Source organism: Talpa occidentalis, unplaced genomic scaffold, assembly GCF_014898055.3.
Source record: "Talpa occidentalis isolate TD23 unplaced genomic scaffold, MPIMG_talOcc4v2.1 talOcc4.2, whole genome shotgun sequence".
Taxonomy (NCBI): Eukaryota; Metazoa; Chordata; class Mammalia; order Eulipotyphla; family Talpidae; genus Talpa; species Talpa occidentalis.
The window spans coordinates 85,448,911-85,476,467 of NW_023602073.1; the positions used below are offsets into that span (position 1 = coordinate 85,448,911).

Here is a 27,557-nt window from a genome sequence, read left to right on the forward strand (position 1 = left end):
TGCAAAGTTCTTACAAATTTGTATGAAAAAGATAACCTAATACAAACTGGACAAAAGATCTTTTGGGGCGGTATATAGGAGATGAAAATAGAATGGCAATGGATATGTGAAAATGTACTCAACCTTGCTAGAGGAAGTACTGAGTGGAAGGTTGCATTCTGAATTACAAGGATGCTTGCTTCTGGATAGACAATATCAAATATCTAGTAAGGGAGAGGGAGTTGGACTAGAGGTGAGAATAAATGGCAGTTTAACTTGTTATATGACTCCTTGTCTGTTAGTTAAAAAAATGGAGTAAAAAGTGATGAAAACCAAACCAAACCAGTGAGTCCTTTCAAGGAGGCTTTTTTCAACATCTTTAAAAGACTGTGGATGGAGTCTGCTCCTCCACTGACCCCTGTCTGTATGACAGAGGGTAGAGGGACAGCTGGAGTATTAATACACTCCCCCTCCTGAATGACTGTATTTGTCCTTGTCCTTTACAAGGTTATTACTGAGAAGTTTGGCTCACCATTTGTGCCCAAGCCCCATGGTTCTAATTCTGTTTGCTGCTTTATCTTCGACGGGAAATGCAGGGATCCTATATTGATTTTTGATGAAGCTCCCTGGAACCCCCCAGTTCCTTAATCTTCAAAAGACAAGTATGTCATTTTCTCTGGTATCTTCAATAAGCTTCCCTATTCTCTGACTCCCTAGGGTTAACAGGACACCTGAGTCACTTTGTTTTCTCAGCAAGCTGCCTTCTTGGCTAAAACCCAGGAACTCTTGATAAATTACCTGATGGTCCCCGATCCATGTGTTAACACCTAGATAATTTTTTAAAATAAAAGGAAAAAATAAAGGCAGTATGCTGTATTAAATGGTTTTAGTGATTGACAGAAGCATCTGAAATGAGTTCTTCACTAATATCTAATATCTTAGCATATGTAAAATGAAAACATCTTTCTGTGAAGGACCACACAAAGACTGGTTTGGTGGCAGCGGAGGTGAGTGTGGCAGGCTCTCTAGGAGTTGCAGTGTGTATCTGGCACCTGTGAAAGCAAGGAGCTGAGACAGCCAATCTGTGGCTCTGGGGGAACAGTGACTGGGAGGGGAGCAGAAGCCAAATTGAGCTAAATGTGCACAGAGGAACACAGGTGTGGACTGAGTTTCGATGTAGGTTCTGCATGGCAAAAGCAAATCAAACCAGGAGGGATAAGATATGAAAATGAGTCTAAGTGGAGGCAGATAACTAAAGACAGCAAAAATTAGGGACACAAACTCAAGGATGTGGGTGGGTTCATGATTCATTTCTATTTTGTTTCTATGTCAAGTCATTTTTACTTTTGTACATTGGCTATTGGTTTGCAGTCTAAATATAGTAGGTACAGATTTATACCATTATATTTATATTATTTTTTATTCTTTTTCCTTTATATAATTCTGTTTTTGCAGAAATCTGTGATTAGAAGTTCAACAAGAAAACATATTCTAACACAAGTACATTAATACACTTGTATAACAGCCCCTAAAATTTGATTGGATGGTACTTATGACTAAAATATAATAGTGGAAGGATATGCCATTATCAAAAGAAAATATTTAAGGATGCCCTCTATGCCAAAAAGGCTCATCGTCTTTAAGGGTGTGTTACATTTTGTGGGGGCACACAGGGCATGAAAGATTAGCTTTCATGCTGTGGATAGGCAGTGAGAGGGAAGTGGCAGTGGAGAGCTTTTCAGCAACAGTAGCTTTGCCACACAGCTTGCCAAGCTTACAAGGGAGAGTCCTAGGTGGGAAAACCTGAAAGCCTAGCACTGACTCACATTCCCTCCCACAAGGAGAAGGACTGATGGGGAAGGAGGCATTTGTCAGGCTCAACAGCTGCTTGAGTGTATACTCAGGGATCCAGGTATTTTCTACCTCTTTCCATTCTGCCCTATTTTGGTGACTTTTATCTCTGAGTTGCAAGGTCTGAGGCCTATGTTCTGGGTGGGATGGAAATGGAAAAGCTAATGGTCTGCTTCATTGAGATGCTGCAATTTTATTCAGGGAGGGAGTGCTTTCCTCCACAGTTTTCTTCTTCTGGCTTCTAGTCCGGAATTATGTCACAAGGCCATGTCTAGCTGGGCTTAGGCAGGGAAGACATAGTTTAGTTTTTTAACATCTTTCTCAAAGGAATACGTGGCAGAGGGAGGCAGTGGACAGTCTTTTGGTAGCCAATCTACAGTGTTGATTTCTAAGGTAAGTAGGTGGCTCCACAGGAGGTATCCAAAAACCAAAGTGAACAATGAAAACAAAAGCAAATGTTAAAATGTGGGTAACAGAGCAAACCAAAAGTATTAGGTCAAGGTGACAACTAATTTGTAGAGTATGGATAATGGTGGCCAGGTTTAAAAATCTTGTCACAGAGTCTTGGCTCTGCCTCCTGTAAAAAATATACACATTTCACATTTAAATTCACTGTTAAAAATTACATATGCCCTGCTCCCCTCAACAGTGTATTTCAGTAGATCTGCCTGTTAATGCTCCCCATTTTGTCTCTGGTAAATCCTCTCAACCCCTGCACCTCTAACCTACAACCCAGTTCTTCTATGCATAGATAAATAAAATTAAAAAAATTACATATGTACATAGTTAAAAGACTCAAATAGTTTCACAAGAGTTAGTTGAAAAGAGAAACCAGCAGGCCTCTTTACTTACCTTGGTCAATTTCCAGAGGGAGCCGTTTTAAACCAAAAGTTTTCTTCCTTGGCATTTCTAGCTCATTTCATTTTTTTTCTGTCGGATCTCAACCTCTTCATTGAGTTCTTATCTAGAAATCTTTCTTAGACTGTGGTCCTTCGGGACAAAAGTTTTAGTTACAAGTTCCATCTTCTCTATGGTAATATTTTTCTGGTGAGTATCATTAGTCATTTTTTTGTTTCAGTTTTTTGTTTTAAGCTGAATTTTCTTGTATCTTTTCATATATTTTGTTTTGGTACAATTTTTTTTTCATTATAGATAATTTCAAACATATATAGAAGTAGAGAAAGTAATATGATGAATTCCAATGTACCCATCACCCAGCTTTAATAATCATCAGGTCACAGCCATGTAATTCCTTCTCTACCCTACTTTCGGGTCCCTTCCTGTGATAGTATTATTATTATTGTTGCAGCCAAATATGTGGAAGACAAAGTTTTACCATTTGAATCACTTTTATGTGTACAGTTTTGTGGCTTTAAGTTCATTTACATTGTTGTGCAATCATCACCACCATCCATTTCTAGAACTTTTTAGGTACCTCATAAATGGACATATAATATTTGTCCTTTTGTGACATGCTTACTTCAATTAGTATAATGCATTCAAGTTTCAAATGTGTGTCAGAATTTCCTCCCTAATTTTTAAGGCTGAATAATATACCATTGTATGGATATACCCCATTATGTTTATTCATTCATCTGTCAATGAGGACTTGAGTTACTTTCACCTTTTGGCTATTGTGGATAATGCTTCTGTGAATATGTGTGCACACCTACCTGTTTGAGTCCTTTTCAATTCTTTTGTGTGTATACTCAGAAGTGGAATTGCTGGATAATAGGGTAACTCTATGCTGATTTTTTTGAGGAATTGCCATACTGTTTTCCACAGTGGCTACACTATTTAACATTGCTAACCAGCAATGCAAAAGGGTTTAAATTTCTCTATACCCCCAACAATACTTGTTATTTTCTGTACTATTGTTTTCTTTTTAAATAATAGTCCTCCTAATGTATCTGAATTGGTTTCTGTATTTTTGAGGTAAATCCCTTACATCATAACATTTTCCCATAAAATTTCAGTCTGCATTTCTAAAAAATATAACTCTAACTTAAATAATTTATAAAAATTCTTTAATATCATTAAACATCCAGTGAGTATTCACCATTTCAACTGTTTCAAACATGTAATAGTTCTTTACTTTTCTGTTTTGATCTGGATAGAAATAATATTCATACATAATTATTATAAACTGAATTGTTTGGTGATGTTTCCTGCAGTCTGGATTTTATTGATATACCCATGTGGTATTTAATATGTTTCCTTATATTTTCTATTAGTAGTTGAATCTAAAGGTTTGATCACATTCAGGTTCAAAATGTTAGCAATGTCATTTTTTTTCTTTTAACATTTATCGTTTTTTACATTTTTTTAGACAATATTTGCTTCCCCCAACCCCCTCAGATTGAGTCCCCATAGAATCCCCTTCCCCATGCACCATCACCACAGTCCCCTGTGCTCCTCCCTCCCTCCCTCTCACCCTCTCCCTCCTCCTCCCCTGCAGGATGTCTCTGGTTTATAATTGTCTGTTTTTGCTTTGTTGTGTTTTGTACTGTTATTATTATTTTTTACCCTGATGTCTTATTTGGTTCCCCTATATTCCTGTTATAAGTGAAACCATCCAATATTTTCCTTTTTCCTTTCCTTATTTCCCTGAGCATAATTCCTTCTAGCTCCATCCATGTTGCTGCTAATGACATGAGTTTATCTTTTTTGATTTAATTGGTGTTGGATTCTTTTATTGGAAAATATAGAATCTGGATATATTTTTGTGATGTTAGTGGCCATTTATGATCATTGAATTTTTTTTTTAAAGATTTACTTTATTTATTTATGCATACAAGAGCTGGGGCATAGGCCAGAGGTGCTGGGGGTGAGTGTGTGTGAAAGGATTCAGCAGAAACAGAATGGGGAGCAGAACAGGCATATCTACTGAAATATACTGCTGAGGGGAGCAGTGGGCGAGACAGGAGAGGTCTGCTGCACCATGGTGGTTAGCTTGGTGGCAAGGGGTTGAACTCTGCTAGTGCTGCAGTGGCTGAGGATAGCTTCATAATACTGAGACTTAACCCCTTTCACCACCAGGGAGACCCTTTGAGTATTTTCATTGTCACAGAAAGCTCTACTGGAAGCACTGGACTAGATTTATTTATTCAGTAAGTTTGTGATGTGCTATTCTATTTCTAACATTTATTTCATATTTACTAGCTGGGAAACTTCTATGAAGAGAAATTTCCCCCATATCTCCTATTTGGTTATCTAGGAATACAGTTCATATAGGAAAAGCAGAATAAAACTTAATTTTTTCCTTTTAATGAGGTTGAATCTACAAGCTATAAGTCAATTAAACATTTACTTCAGCGTGATTATGTAATTATTGTTCATTGCAATGAATTAATGGATTCTGGCTATACTTCCTTTTTTATTCATTTTTTTCCATTTTCTGGAGTTTCTAAATTTCCTTCCCTTTTATTATACTAATTTACATTATTATTGTCTCAATTTTCTCCCCCAGTTTTCCATCATGTTTATTTTATTGAGAGCCTTTTACCCCTTTGGGGTCTTATTTTTGGAAATCTAGTTGGAACTTCTCTTCATCTTTGTCTGAGGTTGTATATACTTTTCCCTGAATCTCATATCTTCCTTTATCTTGGATTATTTAACTGACTTGCTAAATATGTCCTCCTAATGTAACTTCCTAAAAAGGAATTCTGTGGGGGTCAAGGTTTATGAACCATTCCATTTCTGAAAATGATTTTAGTCTATTCGCTTTTGCTTGATTGTTTGGAAATATAGTTCTAATTTTACATTTTCAACTGTCATTTCAAAAGTTTAGGACAACATATTATTATTCCTTGCTTAGTTTCAACATCATTACTTCTTTCCCGGTGGACAGGTATATTATCCTCTACCCTTGGGTAAAAAGGATTCTTAAGGAATATTCTGGTATTCTGTTGCAGGATTCTATCTAAATAATGCTCAAATAGATCATGAATTTAAGTCAACATTAATTTCATAGATGGTATTTCTGAAATGTTACAAAATTGAATGTGGAAAAATCAAATGACAGACACTTAAATGTGGTAAATGCTGTAAATTATTATTATATATTTAAAAGATTTATTTATTTATTTATTTATTTATGCATAAATGAACTAGGGTGTGGGTCAGAGGTGCAGGGGGTAAGAAAATTCACCAGAGACAAGAGTGGGGAGCAGAACAGGCAGATTTACTGAAATACGCTGCTGAGAAGAGCACTGAGCAAGACAGGTGAGTTCTGCTCTGCCATATGTGGGTTAGCTCCTTGCCTGGGGATTGAGCTCAGGCCATGGTTGTGAAAGCACTGTGACTTAACCCCCAGGCCACCAGGGAGGCCCCAACTGCTGTAAATTAGTAACTAATATTTCTCTCAATGTTTTTCCCAGCTTCATTGATCTAAGAGTAAAGGGTAGAATTGAGAGTGGTTTCTCTCTATTAACACTAGTGATTCATTAGTGAAATTTCTGCTCTCCATTTCTCCAACATGGAGGTCTGTGGATTTAGAGGTCTGAGGTCTAAATTCCCAAGAATTTAGTGTCCATTATGGGACACTGCAATGGATTAGTTTAATTGGTAGTTGAGATTGCCAACTTGCCACATGGAGCTCCTCATGTCACTTAATCAACAACCAAAGAAGGGTTTCTATTATTAACTGAGTGATTAAATGATCCTATTGTCAAGGAACTGCCACTACACTATTAAAAAGAATTTTTGGAATGCAGCAGATACGACATTGCTTTAATCTTCCAAGATTCTGTAATTAAAGTCAATAAAAGCACCAATATAAGACAAACAGGAATGATAGTGGCTTAGATCCTTCAGGAATGAAGAACTGGGTGACCTACTATGCAAATAAACACAACCAGCCTAAGTGCTTACTGAGGGCAGAGGAATAGGTCATGGGAGAAGGTAATTATAAATATCATTTACAACCATGTGACCAGGAGCATAAATAAGGAATGCTTTTTTTTCTTGTTTGGATATAAATACATTTCTGTATATGTTAACCAATATTTTAACAGATATTGAACAATATATATTCTTTCCCTCACATTTCTCTAACATACGTTCAAAGTAGTTAGCCTTATACTTCAGTACTGAAATAACAGGATATAAAAAGCGAATATGATTTAGCTGGAATAGGCATAAACAGTATTCAAAGATGGTTAAATGGACTTTGTACACTCTTTTAGAATGGGGATTAATTTTTGATTGAATGAGGGATATTTGTATCATGTTAGGCAGATGTGTGATTTTTCTGTTGCCTTTCTTTGAAGTTAAATATAGTTAAAAAGGCCATATACAGATGCCCAGTTGTTGAGGCAATATGGTAGCTTCATATTGTTCTAACTAACCTAAAATGGAGCTAAATCTTAGAAAATCTTTCCCTGTATGCTTCTGAGGTGGTGTTGGCCACAAGAGACATTTTGTGTGTGTTTGGAAGGCAGCAGTGAAGCAGGAACCATGTTTTTCACTCTCTGAATGTTACTGCAGAGGTGTTAGGCAGGTGGGCCACTCACCTATATTGTTGCTGATTTGCTCATTCACTTTGTGGTTGTTGGGTAGTGGAGCTTATAGCTCTTTCAGTTCTGAGAGGATCTCCTCTTTGAGCTTTCCTGAATTCTGGGCCAAGGGCATATGTGATTCTGGGTAAGAAAGACTATTTTCTCCTGCAGCTTACCCATGATATCAAAGTTGGAAGTGGTTGGGAGACACTTCTTTCTTGTCTTTCCTTTTCTCACCCACATCTAGCATTTCTCCCTTGGGTAAGAGAAATGTTAGGTTCTACACTAGACACAGAGCCAATGACTGATGCACCAGCATCAATGATTGCTTGGGATCTGTTTCATAAGATTTCTGTTTTTCACATTGAATGACACCATAAAGACATGTCAGAAGTGACAAAGGAAAATCATGGAGTTCTTATGCCAAAAATCAGTTATTTATGAGAACATACATAATATTTTTGGTATCAAAATTTGTGAATTTTATTCAAAAGGGCTTCTAACATGCCCTCTTAAAGACTACTTACTAAAATAATATTGTGTTTGTTGTCTTCGTAAAGGATAAACCAAGTAGAAAACTTGGTAGATATAGGAAATCACCAAAACGTTACTGATAACATTTTGGGGACTATCTTTCAATTCTTTCTTCAATGCATATATCCATAATGGATATGTACATATAAACTCACTTTATTTTTATAAAAATCAAATCACATTTAAATTTTGTTTTATAACACAGATACCCTCAATTGTATATCATGATTATTTATTCCTAGACAGTTAAGCAGTCTCCAATTCAAGAATAACATTTTAAATTACTTCACAGTATTCTGTTACATCAGTATACCATGATTTACTTAACCCAATCTCTTATTGTTAAGTGCTCAGGCTATTTTCAATTTTCCTTAATTTTTAAAAAAGATTTATTTATTTATGCATATAAGAACCAGCATACAGGTCAGAGGTGCAGGTGGTAAGAGGATTCACCAGAGACAGAGTGGGGAGCAGAACAGGTGGATTGACTGAAATACACTGCTGAGGGGAGCAGGGGGCAAGACAGGAGAGGTCTTCTGCACCATGTGGGTCACCTCCCTGGCCAGGGATTGAACTTGTGCTGCAGTAGCTGCAGATAGCTGAATAGTGCTGTGTTTTATCCCTTGCGCCACAAGGGAGGCCCCTTTTCTTAATTATTTAGAAAAAAAAAAAACACTATGTTTTTGGGATCTGTCTCATTATTCTGATTTTCCCATTATATGACACCATAAAGACAGGTCACGAGAGAAAAGGGAAAATCTTGGAGTTCTTATGCCAAAGAACTATTCAGTATTCATGAGGGCACGTGTTTTTTTATTAATCATTTAAGCAATTTTTATTGAGTAATTACTCTGTGCCAGGCATTTAATAGCTTCATTTCTATGAAAATTCACATAGCTAACTTTCTGCATGGTTAAGTTTTTCAACAACTATATAGTACAAATTTAAAATCTGCAAATTTACTTTTATAAAATAACTAGGTGTTTCCAAATCCTTTTAGAAGTCTTCTTAGAATGCAACATTATCAAATAATCTTTTGGATTTCCCCTTAAAATTTGCTCACTTCCCAAAGAATACAAAAATAGTAATTTGAAAGGAAACATGCATGCACATGTTTATTGCAGCACTATAACAGCCAAGCTAGGGAAACAAACTAAGTGCCCTTAAACAGATGAGTGGATCAAGAAGATATGGAATACTACTCAGTGATTAAAAAAGATAAACTCATGCCATTTGCAGCAACTTGGTTGGAGCTGGAAGGGGTTATGCTAAGTGAAATAAGCCAGAAGGAGAAAGATAAATACCAGATGGTGTCACTTATATGTGAAACATAGAGAAACCAAACAAAGTGTCAGACAAAGACAAACTTTAAAACCAATCTTCGAACACTCACCATAGAGCTGAGGCATCTAGAGAGGAAAGGGATGGTTAAGAGCAGGGTAGGGAGAGGACACAATGGACTATGGTAGAAGACCAATGGTACCTTGGTGGTGGGTGTGTTATGGAGACTACACCTGAAGGGGACGATCCTATACTTCCAGAATATTAACAATTATGTAAGTACATGGTTCTTCAATAAAAATTTTGTTAAAAAAAATGGCAATGTCAATAACAAAATTTGCTATTTCTAGAATAAGCTTGAATTTATTGATCCATTTTATAAAATGAAACTTGAAAAGAATTTACTTCACATTCCCCACTTCCTTTTCTCATCCAAGTACCCCCAAATTGTCTCTACCTGTAGGTCCTTGGTGGTCCACTGTATGCTGAAATAAAGCTAAATCTCAGCACCCATTCCAGACTTGGTGAACAAGCATCTATGTATTAATGTGATTTCCATACACACTAGAGTTTGAGAAAGATTGATTTAGACCTTGACATTTTGCCCACATTTGACCCTGGTCCTCTTCACTGAATAAGAGTTGAGGAGACCAGACAGCAGAAACAGTCATGTTAGGGACAGGGTCTGTACCAAAGTGTTCACTCAGACACTTTTCACTATACCAAGTCCTGCCTGCACAGGAAGTAGGCCCCTAAAGATAGGCTGCCTGTAGGACATGTAAGGACATAAGAGACCTCTGCAAGCTGTTCATCAGGGTGAAAAAGGGTGGAACAGGAAAGGGAAGAAAGCAAGTTCCTGGACTCCAAAAACCACAGTTTGTCTAGGTGCTACTTTTACCCTTATTTAGCACATAGCTTTGTCATCCCTTTGCTGACCTCTTTTCCTCTTGCATTTTGCACTGTATGAAAACGTCAACATCTCAAACTTTTCTCCAAGAACTAAAAAGATTAAGTTTTCAGGGACTGAATGTGCTGTTTTCCAGCAGTTTCTGGCAGTTCCCTGCTTTTATGGTGTAGTCATGGTGAAACCTGAGTCATGAGAGGATAGTGGCAGTGCCAAAGAGCCTGGAAAAGGAGTTGCAGAGCTGCCAGGATGTTGAAGAGTTGGGACATGGGTAACTGCTGAGCTCTTGGGGCTACTGGCCTTCAGGGGGCAGGCGAGCTACCTCCCTCTTAATTGTGTGTATACAGATTGCTCCAACTGTCACCGGCTAGTGAAAACTTTTTATAGTAAATGAGTTTAGATTCAGCGGTAAACATAAAGCATCTCTGCAGATAATTGTTTCTCAGAGTGCCAAGTAGCAACGCCTAACTTTTGAGTTTGGAGATCTTTACTACCCCCCTCTTTTTTTTTTTTTTTTAAGGTGAGTAATCACAACTTTTTCCTGGAATAGCAAAAATATACTTCAATTTTTGTTTTAAAGGAGGAAAAAATGTTTTTCTTCTGTGCTCATTAACACATACGAAACAACTACCCAGCACATGCTCCCCTTTTTGGCCTCTGTGTGTATGTGTGTGCGTGTTTGCCATTTCTCTAAAATTCTGACTCATAGTCTGGAGGACAATGATTGATTTTTTTCCACTTCTCATAGCTGCTATGAATTTCTCCTCACAAGGATGGCCTGTTTATTCGCTCTGGGCATCGCGGGTAGAGTGCTAAACGGCTCGGAGGAACCCGGGGCTGGGGAAGTGGGCGTCCCGTGTTCTCCGTGGGGAGCAGGGCTGCCGGGGCCAGGTCGGGCTGACAGTAGTCAGAAACCACTTCTCGCCCCCCTGGTTTGGCGATGTTTGTCAGAAGAGCGAGAAGCGCCATTGCGATGAGGGTGGGAGGGGTGGAGTCACCAAGTGCCATCTCAATTTAGATCTCACTCCGCTGTTGGGCGCGCCCATTTCAGATTGCTAAACTCGAGTCTGGGGAAAAAAGTCAGGGAGGTGGAAAGCCACACCCCGCAGTGCCCGCGAATTTCCCTAGCAGCGGACGGTCTCTCTGGCAGAAGCCTCGGAGATGCTGGGCCCACTGCTGCTCACCGCTGCCCACCTCCTCTGCTTGTGCGCAGCGCAGCTGGCCGCCGCCCGGGGGTAGGACGCGGGCGCATGTGGCGGGAGGAGGGCGGGCGGGCGCGGGGAGCGCGCGGCGGGATGGGTTCGTCCGGGCCGCGGGCGGCCTGGCGGGCGGCGGGCGGCGGGCGAGATCCCAGCTGGGCACCGGCCTGGAGTTTTGACCGGCTGTCGGGTCGGCGCGGTTCTCTTAGGGGCTGACTTTCTCCACCCTTGAAGGTGGAGCGTCTCTCTGACCATGTCTGGTTTCTTTTCTTAAAGAGTTATTGAAGAGCTGGGGTGTAGGCCAGAGGTGGGAGGGGGAATGGGGTGAGAAGATTCACGGGAGACAGAGCGGGGGAACAGAGCAGGGGAACAGAGCAGGCCGACCGAGTGAAATACACTGCTGAGGGGAGCAGCGGGCGAGCCAGGAGAGGTCTGATGCTCCGTGTGGGTCACCTCCCTGGCCGGGGATCGAACTCGTGCTGCTGTGGCTGCCAGTAGCAACATAGTCCTGAGACTTATCCTCTGCGCCACCGGGGAGGCCCCCATGTCAGCTTTCTAAAGGGAGTCCTTTATTTTAAGTCCATGTTGCCTCTCTTTTTCCTCAATGTTTTTGCTCCCGAATAACAAACATGTTTTCTTCTCCCAAAGACATCTGATAATATATTTTCTCTGAAAACGGTGTCTCAACTATGGTGCTGGCAAAGTGTGGCTGAGGTGACTAAAGTCTGGGTTTAGATGCAGACATTGTAGGAAGATAACTGACGTGACACCCACATAATAGAAAGAGCCCCACTCCTAAAGATTTTGAGCCTTCATCCCTAGGCTGAGTAAAGGAAGTACAGTTTTGAGGACTTTTATGCTCTGCTACTCCTGGAAATTTCACTACAGGTAGTTTAATTTCAGATGATATATTTCAATCACTGGTACTGTTATATGATGTTTTCTTGGGCAGATACTGAAGGATAAATCTTGAATAAGAAACAGGCAAAATCCTAATGTGTTGCATATTTGCCTTTTTTATTTTGGGGGCAAGAATAAAATCACTCTGCCTGGGTGAGATCTGCCTTAAAGTGGTTTTAAAGACTTGCAGTTTGCCAATAACTTATGCATACCCCATGTAAACCACTTATACTGAGGCTCATCCTGTGTAGCTGTGGTTTATATAATAGAAATAATAACAAGGCCCTCCTCTAGTGGTGCATGAATTATTGCACTAAACTGATTTATGGGAATTGTTGTTTCAATAGCATTTCAGTGTTAAATAGAGCAGTGGGCAATATTAATCGGAGCAATTGCAATTGGCATGGTATAGAGATTCTATCTCACTGTCTATGAAATTTGAGTATTGCAAAATAATGGAGATGTAAAGATAAGAAATTTTGTTGGTGATTCTTTAGGCCCAGGTTTCTGGTGACTGCCCCTGGAATCATCAGGCCAGGGGGAAATGTGACTATTGGGGTGGACCTTCTGGAACACAGCCCCTCACAAGTCATGGTGAAAGCCGAAGTGGTTAAGAAGTCAGCAAACCTCACTACCTCTGTTTTGCAAACAGAAGAAGTCTTTGAAAAAGGTAAGATATACAGAATAGAATCTTAAAGCTTTGGTGATTATAACTGGAATCTGTTAGCAAAACCTTGAGTTACAATGGGTAACAGAAAACCCAAATTTGCAGTGACTTACATAATATGCTTTTAATTCTTAGATAATATCCAAAATGGTGTTTCTGGGTTCTCTTCCAGTTGGAAATTCAGAGACCCAGGTTCCTTCTACTTTGTGGCTCCTATCATCATCATCATCAACACATGGCTTCTAAGTCTGTAGAGGAAGAACATAGGTTTCTCATCTGGGAGGTATTATGTGTTAGGCCTATAAGTGGTGCATATCACTTCTGCTTCTCCTGTGATGGTCATGGGAGGCTGGGAAATGTAAGCCGATGTGTACCCCGGAAGAAGAAATGGGCATAGTTAACAGTCTAACACAAGACCTTATTTATTGAGTATAGTGGATTTTACTAAATACTCCTTGGAAAGAAAAGCTACATAATAGTTAAAGTTTTATGGAATATACCTTAATTTTTAAAGTAATAGGAAAATTACAAAAGTAAGGTAAAAGAGGAATCCATTTGTAAAAGAATCCATCTATTTTCTTTCAGCGTTGGGTTTTAACCTGGTCCGTGATTAAATGGGTCAGTGAATTTTTTTTTTTCAGTACTAAGAGAAAAATAATTTTGGTGGTAATTTTTTTTTTTAATTAAAACAAAGATTTATTTTTAAAGTTAAAGAGTAACATGTACTTAGGAATTAGAATCTGATAAAGATTGGAAGGAAAGGAAATAAACCAAAATCAGTTATGCTCTTGCCACCCAACTTTAAACACTGTTAATTAGAAGCAGGTTTAGATGTTCAGTCAGAGGTCAGAAATTGTGTACTGTAGTGTTATCTTTTTAAAATATCATTTAAGGGCACATAATGTAGGGTGGATGGGATTCTACAACAGTTCATTATATAAATGTTTATCCTCTACCAGCATTGAGAAATGAACACCATCCTGAAATGAGATAAAAATCAAAGTTTATCTATTCTTTCTCCACTGGAAGTTGACTGAGTGGGTGGGTAAGAGTCAGGAAGAGATGTGTGCAGGGGTTGGGCTACTTTGTCTTTTATATGAGTAATGTCAGGAAAGTGGAAGGCCTTGCTTCCTGCAGAGGAAGTATAAATTATTGCTTAACATATGAAGCTGAGTCTTAGTACTTGATATCGGGCAGTTTACTTAACTGCAGAGGACCTTAGCGTCCTTATCTATAAAATGGGGATAACAAAAGTTACTTCCCAGATCAGTTACAAATTTAAAATCAGTTGAATGCATAAATTAGGTATTTAATAAACAACAACTGTTGATATTACAAGAAGTAATAATATTGATGAAAATGCGGGAAGCTTCATATCCTTTTTATATTAGGGACAGACCTTTGCTTATATTACTGAAATATTATTTTTGAAAATGAAGTGAAGCATGATTTTATGATATTAAAATACTAAGTCACAGAAGACAATACTTAAGGTGATTCCACATGCATTAGTAAGAACAAATAATAAATAATTTATTAAGAATAAACACAAATAATGAAGAATTTTCATGTGGCTGTACAATGCACAGATCCAGAATAACATGGATGATTTTAATAAATATTTGGGTTGTGCTTGGATATTTGTATAATCTTACTCTAGGATTTCTTCTATAGTGTCATTTCTTCAGTTTTCTCTGAGTCTTCTTTCTCTTTTCTGCAAATAGTACCAACACTATGAGTTTGTATTATTGTGGCTTGGTTTTTAACATTATTTTCAGATTTTTCTTCTGGGAAGAGAGTCAGTCTTATACCCCTGGGAAGGGAAAATGACTCAAGACTGGGTCAGATAATCCCATCCTGGGAGCAGAATGGATCTTTGAAAAGGAAGAGAAAACGTTGCTCCTTCTAGGGGTTGTCTTGACTCTTTTATGTACAGTTCTATTGAAAATACCATTGCTGGTTGCACTCTCCTTTCGAAGGACAATGTTACCCTGTTATCAGAGGCTGTGGGGTCATTGTTCTCAGAGCAGATGCTTCCTGTAATGTTTGGACTTAAGGATCAAGACATTTCTCCCTCCCTGTCTTCAACATCCTTTCCTTTATCTGACTCCTCCAGTTGTAACAATATGTAGATAAAGGAGGACTTATCAGTCAGTGGGGTCTGGCTCTTTCTAGGATTTAATCTGTTTTCCTTGCCACATAAATACAAACAAATGCATTTTAGATTTGGATCTTTAATCATTTTCTTATGAGGGTCTCTAAGGAAAGCTTGGTTTTTAAGTAAGATTCATCTTCTAGAAGAGCTGGGTAAGGAGGGGACAGGTTCTGAGAGACTAATTCTGTCAGTTCAGGTCTTAGCAATCCCAGGGGCAGGGCATTATTTCACTATAACCAGAATGCATTTCTACCTTATTGTGTCAACAATAATAAAAACCTTTTTGATTACAGAATATACTTTTAAAAAGTAGAGAAAGTATGCTTTTTTTTTTTAAAGATTTATTTATTTATGCATACAAAAACTGGGTTACAGGCCAGAGGTGTGGGGCGATGAGAGGATTCACCAGAGACAGAGGGAAACAGAACAGGCAGATTGACCGAAATACACTGCTGAGGGGAGCAGCGGACGAGTCAGGAGAGGTCTGCTGCACCTTGTGGGTAGCTCCCTGGCTGGAGATCGAACTCATGTTGCAGTGGCTGCAGTTAACTACATAGGTTGCATCTTAACTCGTTGCGCCACCAGGGAGGCCCAATATGCTTGTTTTTAAGGAAGAGTTTTTTTTTTTAACACATATGGGGAAATTTTTTGTACATTTCCACTTTTGAGGCCAGCGGCATTGATTAATTGTAGTTAATTGATTGACTTTTTCAATACGTCATTTAAAATTTATTGGGAATCAGTTATGAAGTGTGTTTGTGTGTGAATAATTGTCCCAAAAAAGTGTTTCTACAAAACTTTGTGGAGTTCTCCAAAGGTATATTAATGTTTTTCTAGTGGTGACATTCAGATATTGAGGTGTATTTGTTATTATCACCATCACTACTATCATCATTTGTATATTGAATGGAACTAGGTTCATATTCTTTTCTTCTTCTGTGTAAAAGCATTGGTTAAATAAACACTAACTTTCAGCAGTCAGAGTTCAGGTAGTAATGAGAAAAGAGGAGATGGAAAAGCTCTTCGTATTTGAAATCAAGTCAGACTAGATTGTTGGGTGGAGAGTCTCTCCCCTTATCTCTTCTCTTATTTCTTCCCTTACTGTGATGCTGCTCTGGAGTTCTGTGCCAAATCAAGGGGGAAAAAAAGTTAAGAACATTTGAATTCTTAGTTTGTAAATGAGAGTGATCTCATCTTTGGAGACATGTGGAATAATTGCATTATTTTGATAGTAATTCCATTATAAAATTATTTCTGCTTTATTTTTCCTTCTCTTTATAAACGTGGAATTTGTATTTGTAAACTTTCTGTGTTTTTCCTGAACAAGATTTGCTTTAAATAATAGGGAACAGACCCTTTACCCCCATCTCTTGGTGCGTGCCTGCTGGTCTGGAAGCACTGTTTATTTATTTATGATGCCAAGCCCACTTCCATCTCTGCATTGAGGTGTATCAGAGTGAGACATACTCTGAATGTCTCTAATCCGCCTAGAACTTGATTTTTCCTTTTGTCCTAAAGTCTTGTTGAGTTAATGGTATGTTTACCTTTTATTTTTTAAGTTTAAAGTTACACTTTGTTCTTCATTGTCTTTCTGTCTTTCTCACCTTGACTATGAGGTATCTTATTTTCCATCTTGATCTAGTAATATGGAAAGTCATTATTTCTTGAATTTGAGGTATTAACTGAAAAACTTAAAAAATCATCTACATCATTTGGATGGAAACAAAGCTCCTGAATAAATTTCATGACCTGTAGATCAAAATCAGTCCCACGGTTTTTATGAAAGCAGATTAATTAGTGGAGTGTGTGGGCAGGTCTCCCAGGACAGGTTTTCACAAGCAGCTTTGGAAGTAGAACTCAGTCTGAACTTGTTTACGTGAGGATGAGTTTAAAGGGTGTGGTCTATTCATTCACATGTCTTTGCTATTGTGTGGGATATATTGTAGATCATTGGGTAGGAGGTCCCTGAGGATAAAGGGCCGTTGTGTAATCATGAAGTGTTGGGGCTCCGAGGCCAGGTTACCTGAGTGTGTTGTTGGCCTTTCCAGTAGTGGTGGTGTGGCTGTGGGCGGGCATTATCTCACCATTTTTATCATCTGAAGAATAGGGGTATCAGCCTTATATGATTACATGTTATTGTGAGGACTAAACGAGACAGCATGCTTAAGGCACTTAGGATGCAAGAGTTATTCATGAAAATTGTAGCTGTTGTTATTAGAAGAGAACAGCAACAGTCATTGGCAGAGACAGTTATTGACCACATGCTGGGATGATCTTGAATTGGGAATTCTGTGGAAGGTACCTCACTAGGGGGGAATGAGAAGGAATTTAATTTAATTAAATACTGAGTTTCCTTATAAAGCCAGAAACGTTATGCATAATCTTTAACTTCAATAACCCTATGATCACTTTTATTTTAGGGGTGAGGAAACTGAGGCTAAGAGAGAACAGTAATTTTTCCTCAGTTAACACGGTAAATACTAAGCCTGAGTTTGAAGTTGGTTCTGCTGAAATTACCTGGGACAGTGTGAAATATTTTATCACTTTGGGAGTTGATGCTATGTTCTATCAGTCATCTTCCTCTGAAGTCATTTTCATATTTGCTAGTGGAAATTTAGTCCTAGATATAATGAAATCAAATCCAGATCTAAAAAAAAATCACAAATGCAATGTGAGATCTCTTTTTTATTTACTTAGACTTCGGAGAATTTTGAACCTGGAAGAATCCTCAGGGACAAGGCAGTTTAGTTACCTAATTTATGGCCGAGGAAACTGAGGTGTAGTGTTTGGTGACTTGCTTATTGGTGGCAGAGCTGGAATCAGGTCACAGGCCTGTATGTTTATAGTCCAATGCTATTAGCATTTAACTCTAGGAAACTTTCCTAACGTGGAGAACTGTGGGTAAGACACCGGATATATTTGCAAATGTTTTCTGATATGGAAAGAAATAAGGCAAAGTAAGGAGCTTAAAAATGCTTACCTGCATATTTGTGCATGTTTCTTATTTCAGGTCAAGGTGGAGTTGCTCTTTATGGACTAATGGTTCCGCTGGGGTGTGGGTGAGGCTGGTAGCCTCGGATCTTTCTAAAACTAAATTCTGTTGCTGGGTTTCTGAAGGTATGCAGGCGTTATTAGCTAAAAACACAGATTCAGGGGCCTCCCTGGTGGTGCAAGGTTTAGGACGCAACCTGTGAAGCAATCCGCAGCCACTGCAGCTTGAGTTCGATTCCCAGCCAGCCAGGGAACAGCCCACATGTCGCAGGAGACCTCTCCTGTGTCACCCGTTGCTCCCCTCAGCAGTGTACTTCGGTCAATCTGCCTGTTCTGTTCCCCACTCTGTCTCTGGTGAATCCTCTCACTCCCCACACCTCTGGCCTGTAACCCAGCTCTTGCATGCATAAACAAATAAATCTTTAAAAAAAAAATCCAACACAAATTCACACATACCCTAAAGGCATGAATAAGGTCTGGAAATCTAAACTTTATTTTAAGCAATCACCACACGTGATTATTAGACGCATTCAGTTGAGAAACACTGCTTTTTAGTATCTTAGGAACTGTTCCTGAGTACTGGAAAGCCTGAGAGTGAGAAACATGCCTTTGCAAGTCTGATGTGATTCAGGCCCTTTAGAGGCCCTTTCCTGTCTGCTATTAGCATTTGACTTTCACACAGCATGCAGCCCCCAGCCTGAGGGCTGGTGTTAATTTTAAGCAATGGAGAAACACATCATTGGGTTTGATTATGAATCACTGATTGAGTGAGGTTGAAAGTGAACATTGATTTTTTAAAAACATATTTATTTATGCATACAAGAACTGGGGTTCAGGCCAGAGGTGCGGGGGTGGGGGTGAGAGGATTCACCAGAGACAGAGTGGGGAACAGAACAGGCAGACTGACTGAAATACACTGCTGAGGGGAGCAGCGGGTGAGACAGGAGAGGTCTGCTACACCATGTGGGTAGTTCTCTGGCTGGCTGGGGATCCAGCACATGCTGCAGAGGCTGCCAATAGCTTCACAGTGCTGTGCATCACCCCTTGCACCACCAGGGAGGCCCCAAACATACAAATTCTTTAAACTCTAAGTTAAACATCTGCTGCTTTTCTTCTAACCCTGAATGAGTCACTGTTCTTTCTCGTGACTCACTAGGGCTTGTGGTGAAAGTAGAAATCAGATCCTATGAGAATTTGGGCAGGGTTACTTTTTGATCCTTTATGTTTTTAAGAGGGCCTTATAATAGTTGTTTCTCTGATGATGTTCCCCTTTCACTTTATTATTTATTTGTTATTTGCCGTATGTTAAATATGAATGAGTGGGGGTGGGGTGGGGAATAAGGGAGGAAGTCATTGGCAGACCTTCTGAGGCTCCAGAAGGACAACATGTAATATTAAAAGTACAGATGGCCAGAGAGTTATTATTTCTTGTTTGTATAAAAAATTCAACATTGTTTTGTAAATAATGCTTCTTGTGTGTGACCCTGTGTTTGGTATTATTACCTTCTGCCTCCTAAGCTATACAGATGTCCATTCATAAATGTTCACCTCTGCTGACACATTTGACATTTGGTGGGAACCGTTATTTCTAATACTGGAGAAGGGAAAGTTGTGTCGGAGGACTGAGCTGATGGCTGGGCTGGCAGTTATTGGGAGATAGATTCTGTGCATGTGCTTTCTGAAATGATGTTGTGTTCTGCTTTAGGTATAAATTTGGGGAGATATCTAGGGGGAAGTGTCCAGCAGATGGTTTTTTTGTTGTAATTAGGGAGAGTATTTAAAGCATTGTTTTCAGAGAGGCAGATGGCATTTGAAGTCTTAGTGGGAATGCATGAGATGCACAAGAGAAAGAGCTAATGGAAAGAACAGGACCAATGACAGAAGCTTGGGAGGAGGAAAATAAATCAATGAAAGGGATAGACAGTCAGCAGCCAGAGACAGGGATAGACTGAAGGTCGTGAAATGTCTCAGCAGCCAAGGGACAAAAGAGTTCTGAGAAGGAAGGTTTTGTTTTATTTTGTTTTTTAAATTGAGGTAATATTTGTTACCACATTGGATGTGATTCAGCAGCACAGGATCACCCAACCTCAGGTACATGTCCTCACAACACTGCGCCCTACACCAAGATACTCATAGCCCTTCCCCATAGTCCCTTGTGCCCTCTCCCCATTGTGTTTACCCCTCGATTCCACAGTCAGTTACCTAGAGTTTGTTGGTTTGGTTTTATCTGACTCCTTGTTTTGTTTATATTCCACATAGAAGTGACACCATTTTGTATTTATCTTTTTTCTTCTGACTTAATTCACTTAACATCTCACTTCTTCAGTTCCATCCAGGTTATCGCAAATTATGAGTTCATATTTTTTGTAACTGAGTAGTTTTCCATTGCACATATATACAGCATATTTTTCTAATTCACTCCTCTGTCTTTGGGCATTTGTTTCCATAACTTGGCCATTGTAAATAGTGCTGCAAATGACATAGGAGTGCATATACCAATCAAATTAATATTTTTGCATTCTTCAGGTAGATACCTGGAAGTGTATTGCTAGCTGATATTGTAGACCTATTTTTAACATTTTGAGAAACCACCTGCTGTTTTCCATAGAGGCTGAACCAGTCTACATTCCCACTAACAGTGTACAACTGTTCTTTTTCTCCACATCCTTGTCAACACTTTTTATTTCTGGTCTTTTTGATATGGGCCATTCTCACAGGTTTGAGGTGGTAGCTCATTGTGGGTTTGATATGCATTTCCCTGAAGATAAGTGGTGGTGAATATTTTTTCATATGCCTGTTGGCCATCTGCATGTCTCCTTTGGAGAAGTGTCTGTTTTGCTCTTCAGCTCATCTTTTGATTGGGCTATTTGTTTTCCTTTTGTTGAATTGTATGGGTTACTTGTAGATACTAGGTATCAGCCCCTTGTTGGATACTTGATGTGCAAATATTTTCTCCCATTTTTTGGGTGTCTTTGTTTTGCAGATAGTTTCTTTCACTGTGTGGAAGTGCTTTAGTTTGATATAGTCTGTATTTATTTTGTTTATCTTGCCTTGGGAGTTGAGTCCACAAAGATATCACTGGAGCCAATATCACTGTTTTGCCTATATTTTCTTCAATGTGTTTTATGGTTTTGGGTCTTATATCCATGTCTAATCCATTCAAGTTAATTTTTGTGTAATTTTTTTGTAAGTAGCTGTCCAATTTTCCCAACCCCATTTGTTGAAAAGACTCTCCTTTCTTTAGTGTATACTCTTGGCTCTTTTGTTACTGACTAACTCTCCATAAATGTATGGGTTTATTTCTGAGCTTTTGATTCTATTCCATTGGTCTATGTGTTTGCTTTTGTTCCAGTGCCATACTGTTTTAATTACCATCTCTGGTAGTACAATTTGAAGTTGTGATCCCACCACTCCTATTCTTTTTTACTCAGTACTGTCTTGGCTATTTGGGGTCTTTTGTTTTTCTATGTGAATATCAGTAATGTTTGTTCTATTTCTTTGAAGAATGTCATTGGAGCCTTGATCAGGCTTGCACTGAATGTGTATATTGCTTTGGGTAAGATGACATTTAACAGTGCTAATTCTTCCAATTCATGAGTACCAAGTATCTTCCTACTTCTTTGTGTATTCTTCTGTTTCTTTTTAACAGTGTTTTGTAGTTTAAGAGGGAAGGATTTAGTAGTACCAACTATCCCAGAAGGTCAGAGAAGATATGAGTCCAGCAAAAAGGCATTAGAGACCCTCAAGTGAATGGTTTTAAGTGGACTGACTGTTGGGTACAAAAGCCAACTTTTCAGTAATAATTAAGTGAAGAGAAAATATACTCAGAAAATGTAGACCACTTCTTGCAGAAACTTGACAGCTGAAAAAAGAGGTGGATGATTTCTGAAAAGTGCACAGTGAAGAGGCAAATATGATTGCTGCAAAGGGCAGAGATGGATATGTCATGAATAAGAAGAGGTGTGATCTGGAGCACAGGCAAATGGATTATCCTTAAAAAAAAAAAACACTTGTGATTTTTCTTTGATGTGAGCAAGAAATAGAAGAGAATGAATAAGGTAAAAGATATTCTGAGGTATGAACTTGAGATAAAGAACAAAATTGAAGTCTGGTTTTGGAAAAACTGCCATAGTTTTCTTTCTGTCTCTAAATGGTAAATATCTAGTCATCTCTTAATGGAAGTGGAGATAAATGTTTAAAGTAGTGTCACATTGGAAAGAGAAATGGAATTGGAGATGCCGTCTAGTGGTTCCCTATCTTGGGTCCCTGCCTCATTGTGCATATTGAAATGTACTGGCTGAGACTTTCATTTGAGTGGAGAGAGCAATGGGGCCATTGATGGTGTTAGTGTGTCTCACATGAAGCTTGAGGGGATATGATAGAGTTATTCATTTTTGTTATGCTAAAAAGAAATTATTTGGTCTCAGGTTAACACTAATGTTTTTTAAATTGGGAAAATAACAATGATACAGTGACTTGTAAGAGGAAAAAATCTTAGGGGGGGGAAAAAACCTCTATAAGCACAAGAAGTGGAATTGTAACTCCCCATCAGTTGGCCTGCGCTAAGATGACCGTAACACCAAAGGTGCAATGACAAAACTTGAGGAGAAGGAATTACAGCCAGTCCTAGTCTTGCTCTGCCTCTTCTACTCTTCATTTCCTTAGGAAAATTCCATGGCTTGACTTTCTTCCCTCACCAAGGATCAAGGTGAAATGGGTAAAAGAAGATTTGGTGGATGGCGTCTAGTTGGGAGGTAGCAGACAGGTCTGTGGGTTGTTAGTTCTGAAGAAATGAATCAGGAATTAAAATGTGAAAGCCAGAGTGGTAAAGAGCTTCGAAATAATCTGGGAGGAAATTATTCTAAGAGCTTCTGGTAGCTTCCTTTGGGAAGGGCCATATTAGGAATCAACATTTGTAAAAATGTAGCCAACAGAAATGATTTAGTAGTGTAAATTTAAATTTCACTGAAATATGTGTTAAATCTCCTCAGGAATACAGTAAGAGAGAGAATTTGCTATTTTAAGAATTCCAAACATTTATTTGGTACCAAATTATATATGGTACAATACTGGGTGGTGTAAATTGGTAACCACACACAGTTCTTGTCCCTGTGCTCCTCGTAGGGAAACAGCAGATTTCATTTCATGTGCCAACTTGAGTTGATGGTAGAGGCTACTTTTAGTGCTGTGTTGATGGTTTCAGGTCATGTCTGGGTTTACTGAAATAGAGAGTAAATGTATTACCTGAGTCTACCATTGCATAGGAACCCTTAACATTACCTTTTACTACCTAGTGGCCTTGGGCAAGTCCCTTCATTTCATCTAGTATTAGTTTCTTCATTTGTGTAATGGCCACAATGTCCCTACCTCAGAGCACAATTTCATTGTGGTTCTACAGACCCCATTCTGGTTGAAGACTCTCAGAATGTCAGCTGTATTATACCTGGTACTTGCCAGTATCCGATATTAGTACTGATGCCTCCTCTCCCCAGAACATAAGCCTGTGGAGTGAGGCCAGGTACCTCTGTTGATGGTTTTCTGATTTTGATTTGAATTGTCTTTCACCCTTACTCTTTATCCCTAAAACAGTGCACTAGGTGTCAGTAAATGGCCAGATGGTAGACACTGTAGGTTTTGCTGGCCTTTGCGCCTCTGTTGTAGCTACTTGACTTTGTGTTTGCAGTGAGAAAGCAGCCATAGCAAATGGGTATGATTGTGTCCCAATGGAATTTCACCTATAGACCCTGAATTTGGGGTTTGTAAAAATTTCATATGTGATAGAATATTCTTTTGATTTCCCTCAGTTATTTAAAAATTCAAAACCAATTTTAGTTCATGAACTATACAAAAACAGGTGTGGGACAAATTTGGTTCACTCTGATTTACAATAAATATCCCATTACATTTAGCATAGTGAAGCCTACTTATATGTTGGCTTTCCATTGGTACTGAGGCTAACATTTAGTTTATACTGCGCCATTTTATTTATTTTACTTTTAGTGGGTTTTTGTTTGACCAAGTTTGTGCTCATCAACCTGAAGCCTTTTCACAAAGAGTATTTGTGAAACTCATATTTATTGAGGTATTTGTAAGCAAGGTGAGGCAGAGAAAAATAAAAGACACGTATAAGGAACTTAGTGTTTGGTTTTGTTGGATGTACTTGTGTTTTTTGTATAGATTGAATTCACTGAAGTGTTTCTTAGCTTTAAAGTCACATTAAACTATGAACCAGAAACATTATATCTTAGGATTTGTCTTCCACAGATTTATGGTGGAAAGCCCCATTTCTTTCTCTGTCTGGGGTCAAAGAAGATGTTGTGTAATGAAAGAATATTTAAAAACTTGATAAAGAGGTAAAAATTTTTAGCTAAAAAAGTGATATACTGAAGTTTACCACTGTATATTAAGGTGGCTCAAAACTGCCAAATATATGTAAGCAGCAATTATCAAGTCAGCGTATGTATAGGGAAAAAAATCCACTTTTTCCCCACAGAGTATTTCTGGATCTAATTGGATTTGCAATTACACACTACTCCTTTCCTTTAGCATTTGTCCAGTTATTTGGTAAGCACAGATGTCAGAAGAGTCAGCACATGGTATTATAGAGTGAGTTAAAAAAGTAAAGAAAAGCTTAGTTTTTGTGTATGCTCATTTCACAATTTAAAAATAGCTTTGACTCTATTTGTAAATCAAATGGTCAGCTCTCTGGCCTGTGCCAAGTGTGAAGTCTCAAAACAAGGTTTCTTTTGAATCGCTTCTGTGGCAGGGGAAGGAGAAAGCAGCTGAGAGATTTTAAGATTGACTTTTTCTGTTTATACACAAAAATGATCAGAGGTTTACAACGTTATCCACAATAACTTTTCAGAGCAAAGTCTGTCTTTAGTCCATGATTTAGGAGTGGCATGGGGTGTTTCAAGTGGTGGTGACTAATTCCTAAGTCTGGGCAGACTCTTGCCAAAAGGGAAAAGAAATGTTCACAACAATTTGCAAATACTGTCTATTTAATTCTCAACCTAGCAACAACAGAGAAAGAGATCACTATTCCTCATCTGCACTCCCACCACCCTGCCCCCAATTTTATGTTTTGGAGTAAATTATTTAGTATAAATTATTACTAGAATGTTAGGACTTTCACTTAATAATAAATACCTAGGAACTTTCAAGCTGCCTTTATAAATTTAGAAGGCAGACTCTATAAAAATAGAGTACTTATAATGAACGGTATAAGGAGGACACAGGAGAGCAGTGAGTGGCCCTTAAATTGGATCTCTACAGATCTCCAAGTCACTCCTGAATCCAGCAAGAATTAGGGGTGGGTGGGTGGGTGATCTCTAGTCTCACACTTGGGCTTTCAGGCAGAGCTTCTATTTCTGGCTCTTTGTCTTTCCTGGGTCTTTGTATAGACATAGTCACATATCAGAGCAGTGGAATCCAGACATGTAGTCATTCTTCCTCCAGTTTCTTTCTAGTGAGAAAAACCCTGACAGATTTGACCTGATTAAGAGCTACATTAAACAAAAGTTCTATGAAATGGGATTTCCTGCACTTCAGATCTGGTGTAGCTTGTTTGGAACTGCCAAAATGCTGCCCTCCAATTAATCAACCTACTAGATTTACTTGGAATGTAGACTTGCAGCTGTTTTTTTACTTTCTCCTTATATGGTGTCATGTTGATACAAATAGAGTACCTTCCTTTCCCTCTGTTCCAATGGACCCCCACCCCCCAGTCTATGTAAATTTGCCCTTGGTAGGAGGCAGACTATGTCAGGCCAAGATGGAAAGGAAGCACATTGTTTCCTCTAGTCACTTGATGGACAAAAGAGTCAACTGGGATGATTTATCCTACAGTGATGAAGGATAAATAATTCTCAGTAGTTGAGCATGCTGGTTTGTTGAATGCTTCTTGTGGGCATCCAATGTGGGACATCATGATGGAACCTATGCTACGCAACCCAGATATAGTCCTTCAGGGACTGATGATTATTGCCAGAATCAATTATTATCATGATAGTTGTGAAATTTTCTAATTCCATGATCCCTTCTACAATTATTAGCTCTTCTCCCTCATTTAGTCATTTATTTAATTATGCAGCAGCATGAACTCAGACTCTTGTTTTATTCAGTAGATTATAATCCATTATTTATTTGAATGTTTCAGGTTGTCTGAATATATATTTATATATTTTAAAAGCATACTATGTAGCATTTCATATATATATATATGCACACATACATATATATAATTTTATTTTTCTTACAGATTTCCCACATTACTCCTGCTCCATTCATACATAGCCTTCCCCATAATCAACATCACTTAACAGAAAGGAAAATTTTTTTTTTTAACAAAGATGAACCTGTACTGACACATCATAATCACCATAGTATGTAGAATATATGTCATTCATTATACATCTGTTCAAACCCATAGGACGTTAGTGAACCCATAGGACCTTGGGGTTCACTACTTGGATTTGAATATATATATAATGACATATATCCACCATTATATTTAATATCATACAGATTGTTTTCACTGCCCTAAAAGTCATCTGTGCATTGCCTATTCATTCCTTCTTGCCATTCTTGCTCACCCACTGGCAACCACTATTTTCTCCACAGTTTTGACTTTTCCAGAATGTCATATAGTAGCAGCCTACAATGTGTAGGTTTTCAGCTTGGCTTTTTTCATTTAGTACTGTGCATTTAAGGTTCCTCCACGTCCTTCCAGCTGTTTTCTTTTTAACATTGATTAATAATCCATTTTCTCCATGTACCGTAGTTTATTTATCTATTTGTTCACCTACTGAAGGACATCTTGTTTCAAAGTTTTGGCGATTTTGAATAAAGCTGCCTTAAATTTTCAACTCCTTTGAGTAAATACCAAGGAGTGTGATTACTGTTAAGAGTGTATGTTCACACTATGTTTAGTTTTGTAAGAAACTGCCAACTTGTCTTTCAAAGTAGCTCTTCCATTTTTGCATTCCCACCAGCAATGTATGATGGTTTCTATTTCTTTACACCCTGGTCAATTTTTGCTCTTTTGAACATTCTAAAGGTGTTATTGGAATCTCATTGTTTTCATTTGCATATCTCCAAAGACATATGATGTGGAGCATTTTTTCATATACTTATTTATACATTTTCTTTGGTGAGATGTTTGTTACGGTCTTTGGCCCATATTTATTTTATTTTATTTTTTAAAAGGTTTATTTTATTTATTTATGCGTACAAGAACTGGGGTGTAGGCCAGAAGTGTGGGGGAGGAAGGAGGGTGAGATGATTCACCAGAGATAGAGTGGGGAGCAAAACAGGCAGAGCTACTGAAATACACTGCTGAGGGGACCAGCAGAGGAGACAGGAGAGGTCTGCTGCACCATGTGGGTTAGCTCCCTGGCTAGGGATTGAACTGATGCTGTAGTGGCTGCTGATAACTTCATAGCTTGATAGTGCTGAGACTTAAACCCTTACATCATCAGGAAGGCTCCTCTTTGGCCCATTTTTAAATCAAGTTGTTTTCTTATTGTTGAGTTGTAAGAGTTCTCTGTGTGCTTTGGATTACTGTCCTTTATCATGTATGTCTTTTGCAAATATTTTC

General features: G+C 38.5%; 1 protein-coding gene across 1 annotated transcript in view; it reads left to right on the forward strand.

Moving 5' to 3' along the window:
* The first annotated feature begins 10,836 nt into the window (after window positions 1–10,836).
* The window catches only part of CD109 (CD109 molecule), a 119,816-nt gene continuing 103,095 nt past the window's right edge, over window positions 10,837–27,557 (forward strand). The window contains exons 1-3 of the mRNA XM_037519975.2: window positions 10,837–10,851; window positions 11,099–11,282; window positions 12,644–12,816. Of these exons, the coding sequence (XP_037375872.1) occupies window positions 11,209–11,282; window positions 12,644–12,816 (247 nt within the window). The 5' untranslated portion in view covers window positions 10,837–10,851; window positions 11,099–11,208. The remainder of the gene's footprint in view (window positions 10,852–11,098; window positions 11,283–12,643; window positions 12,817–27,557) is intronic.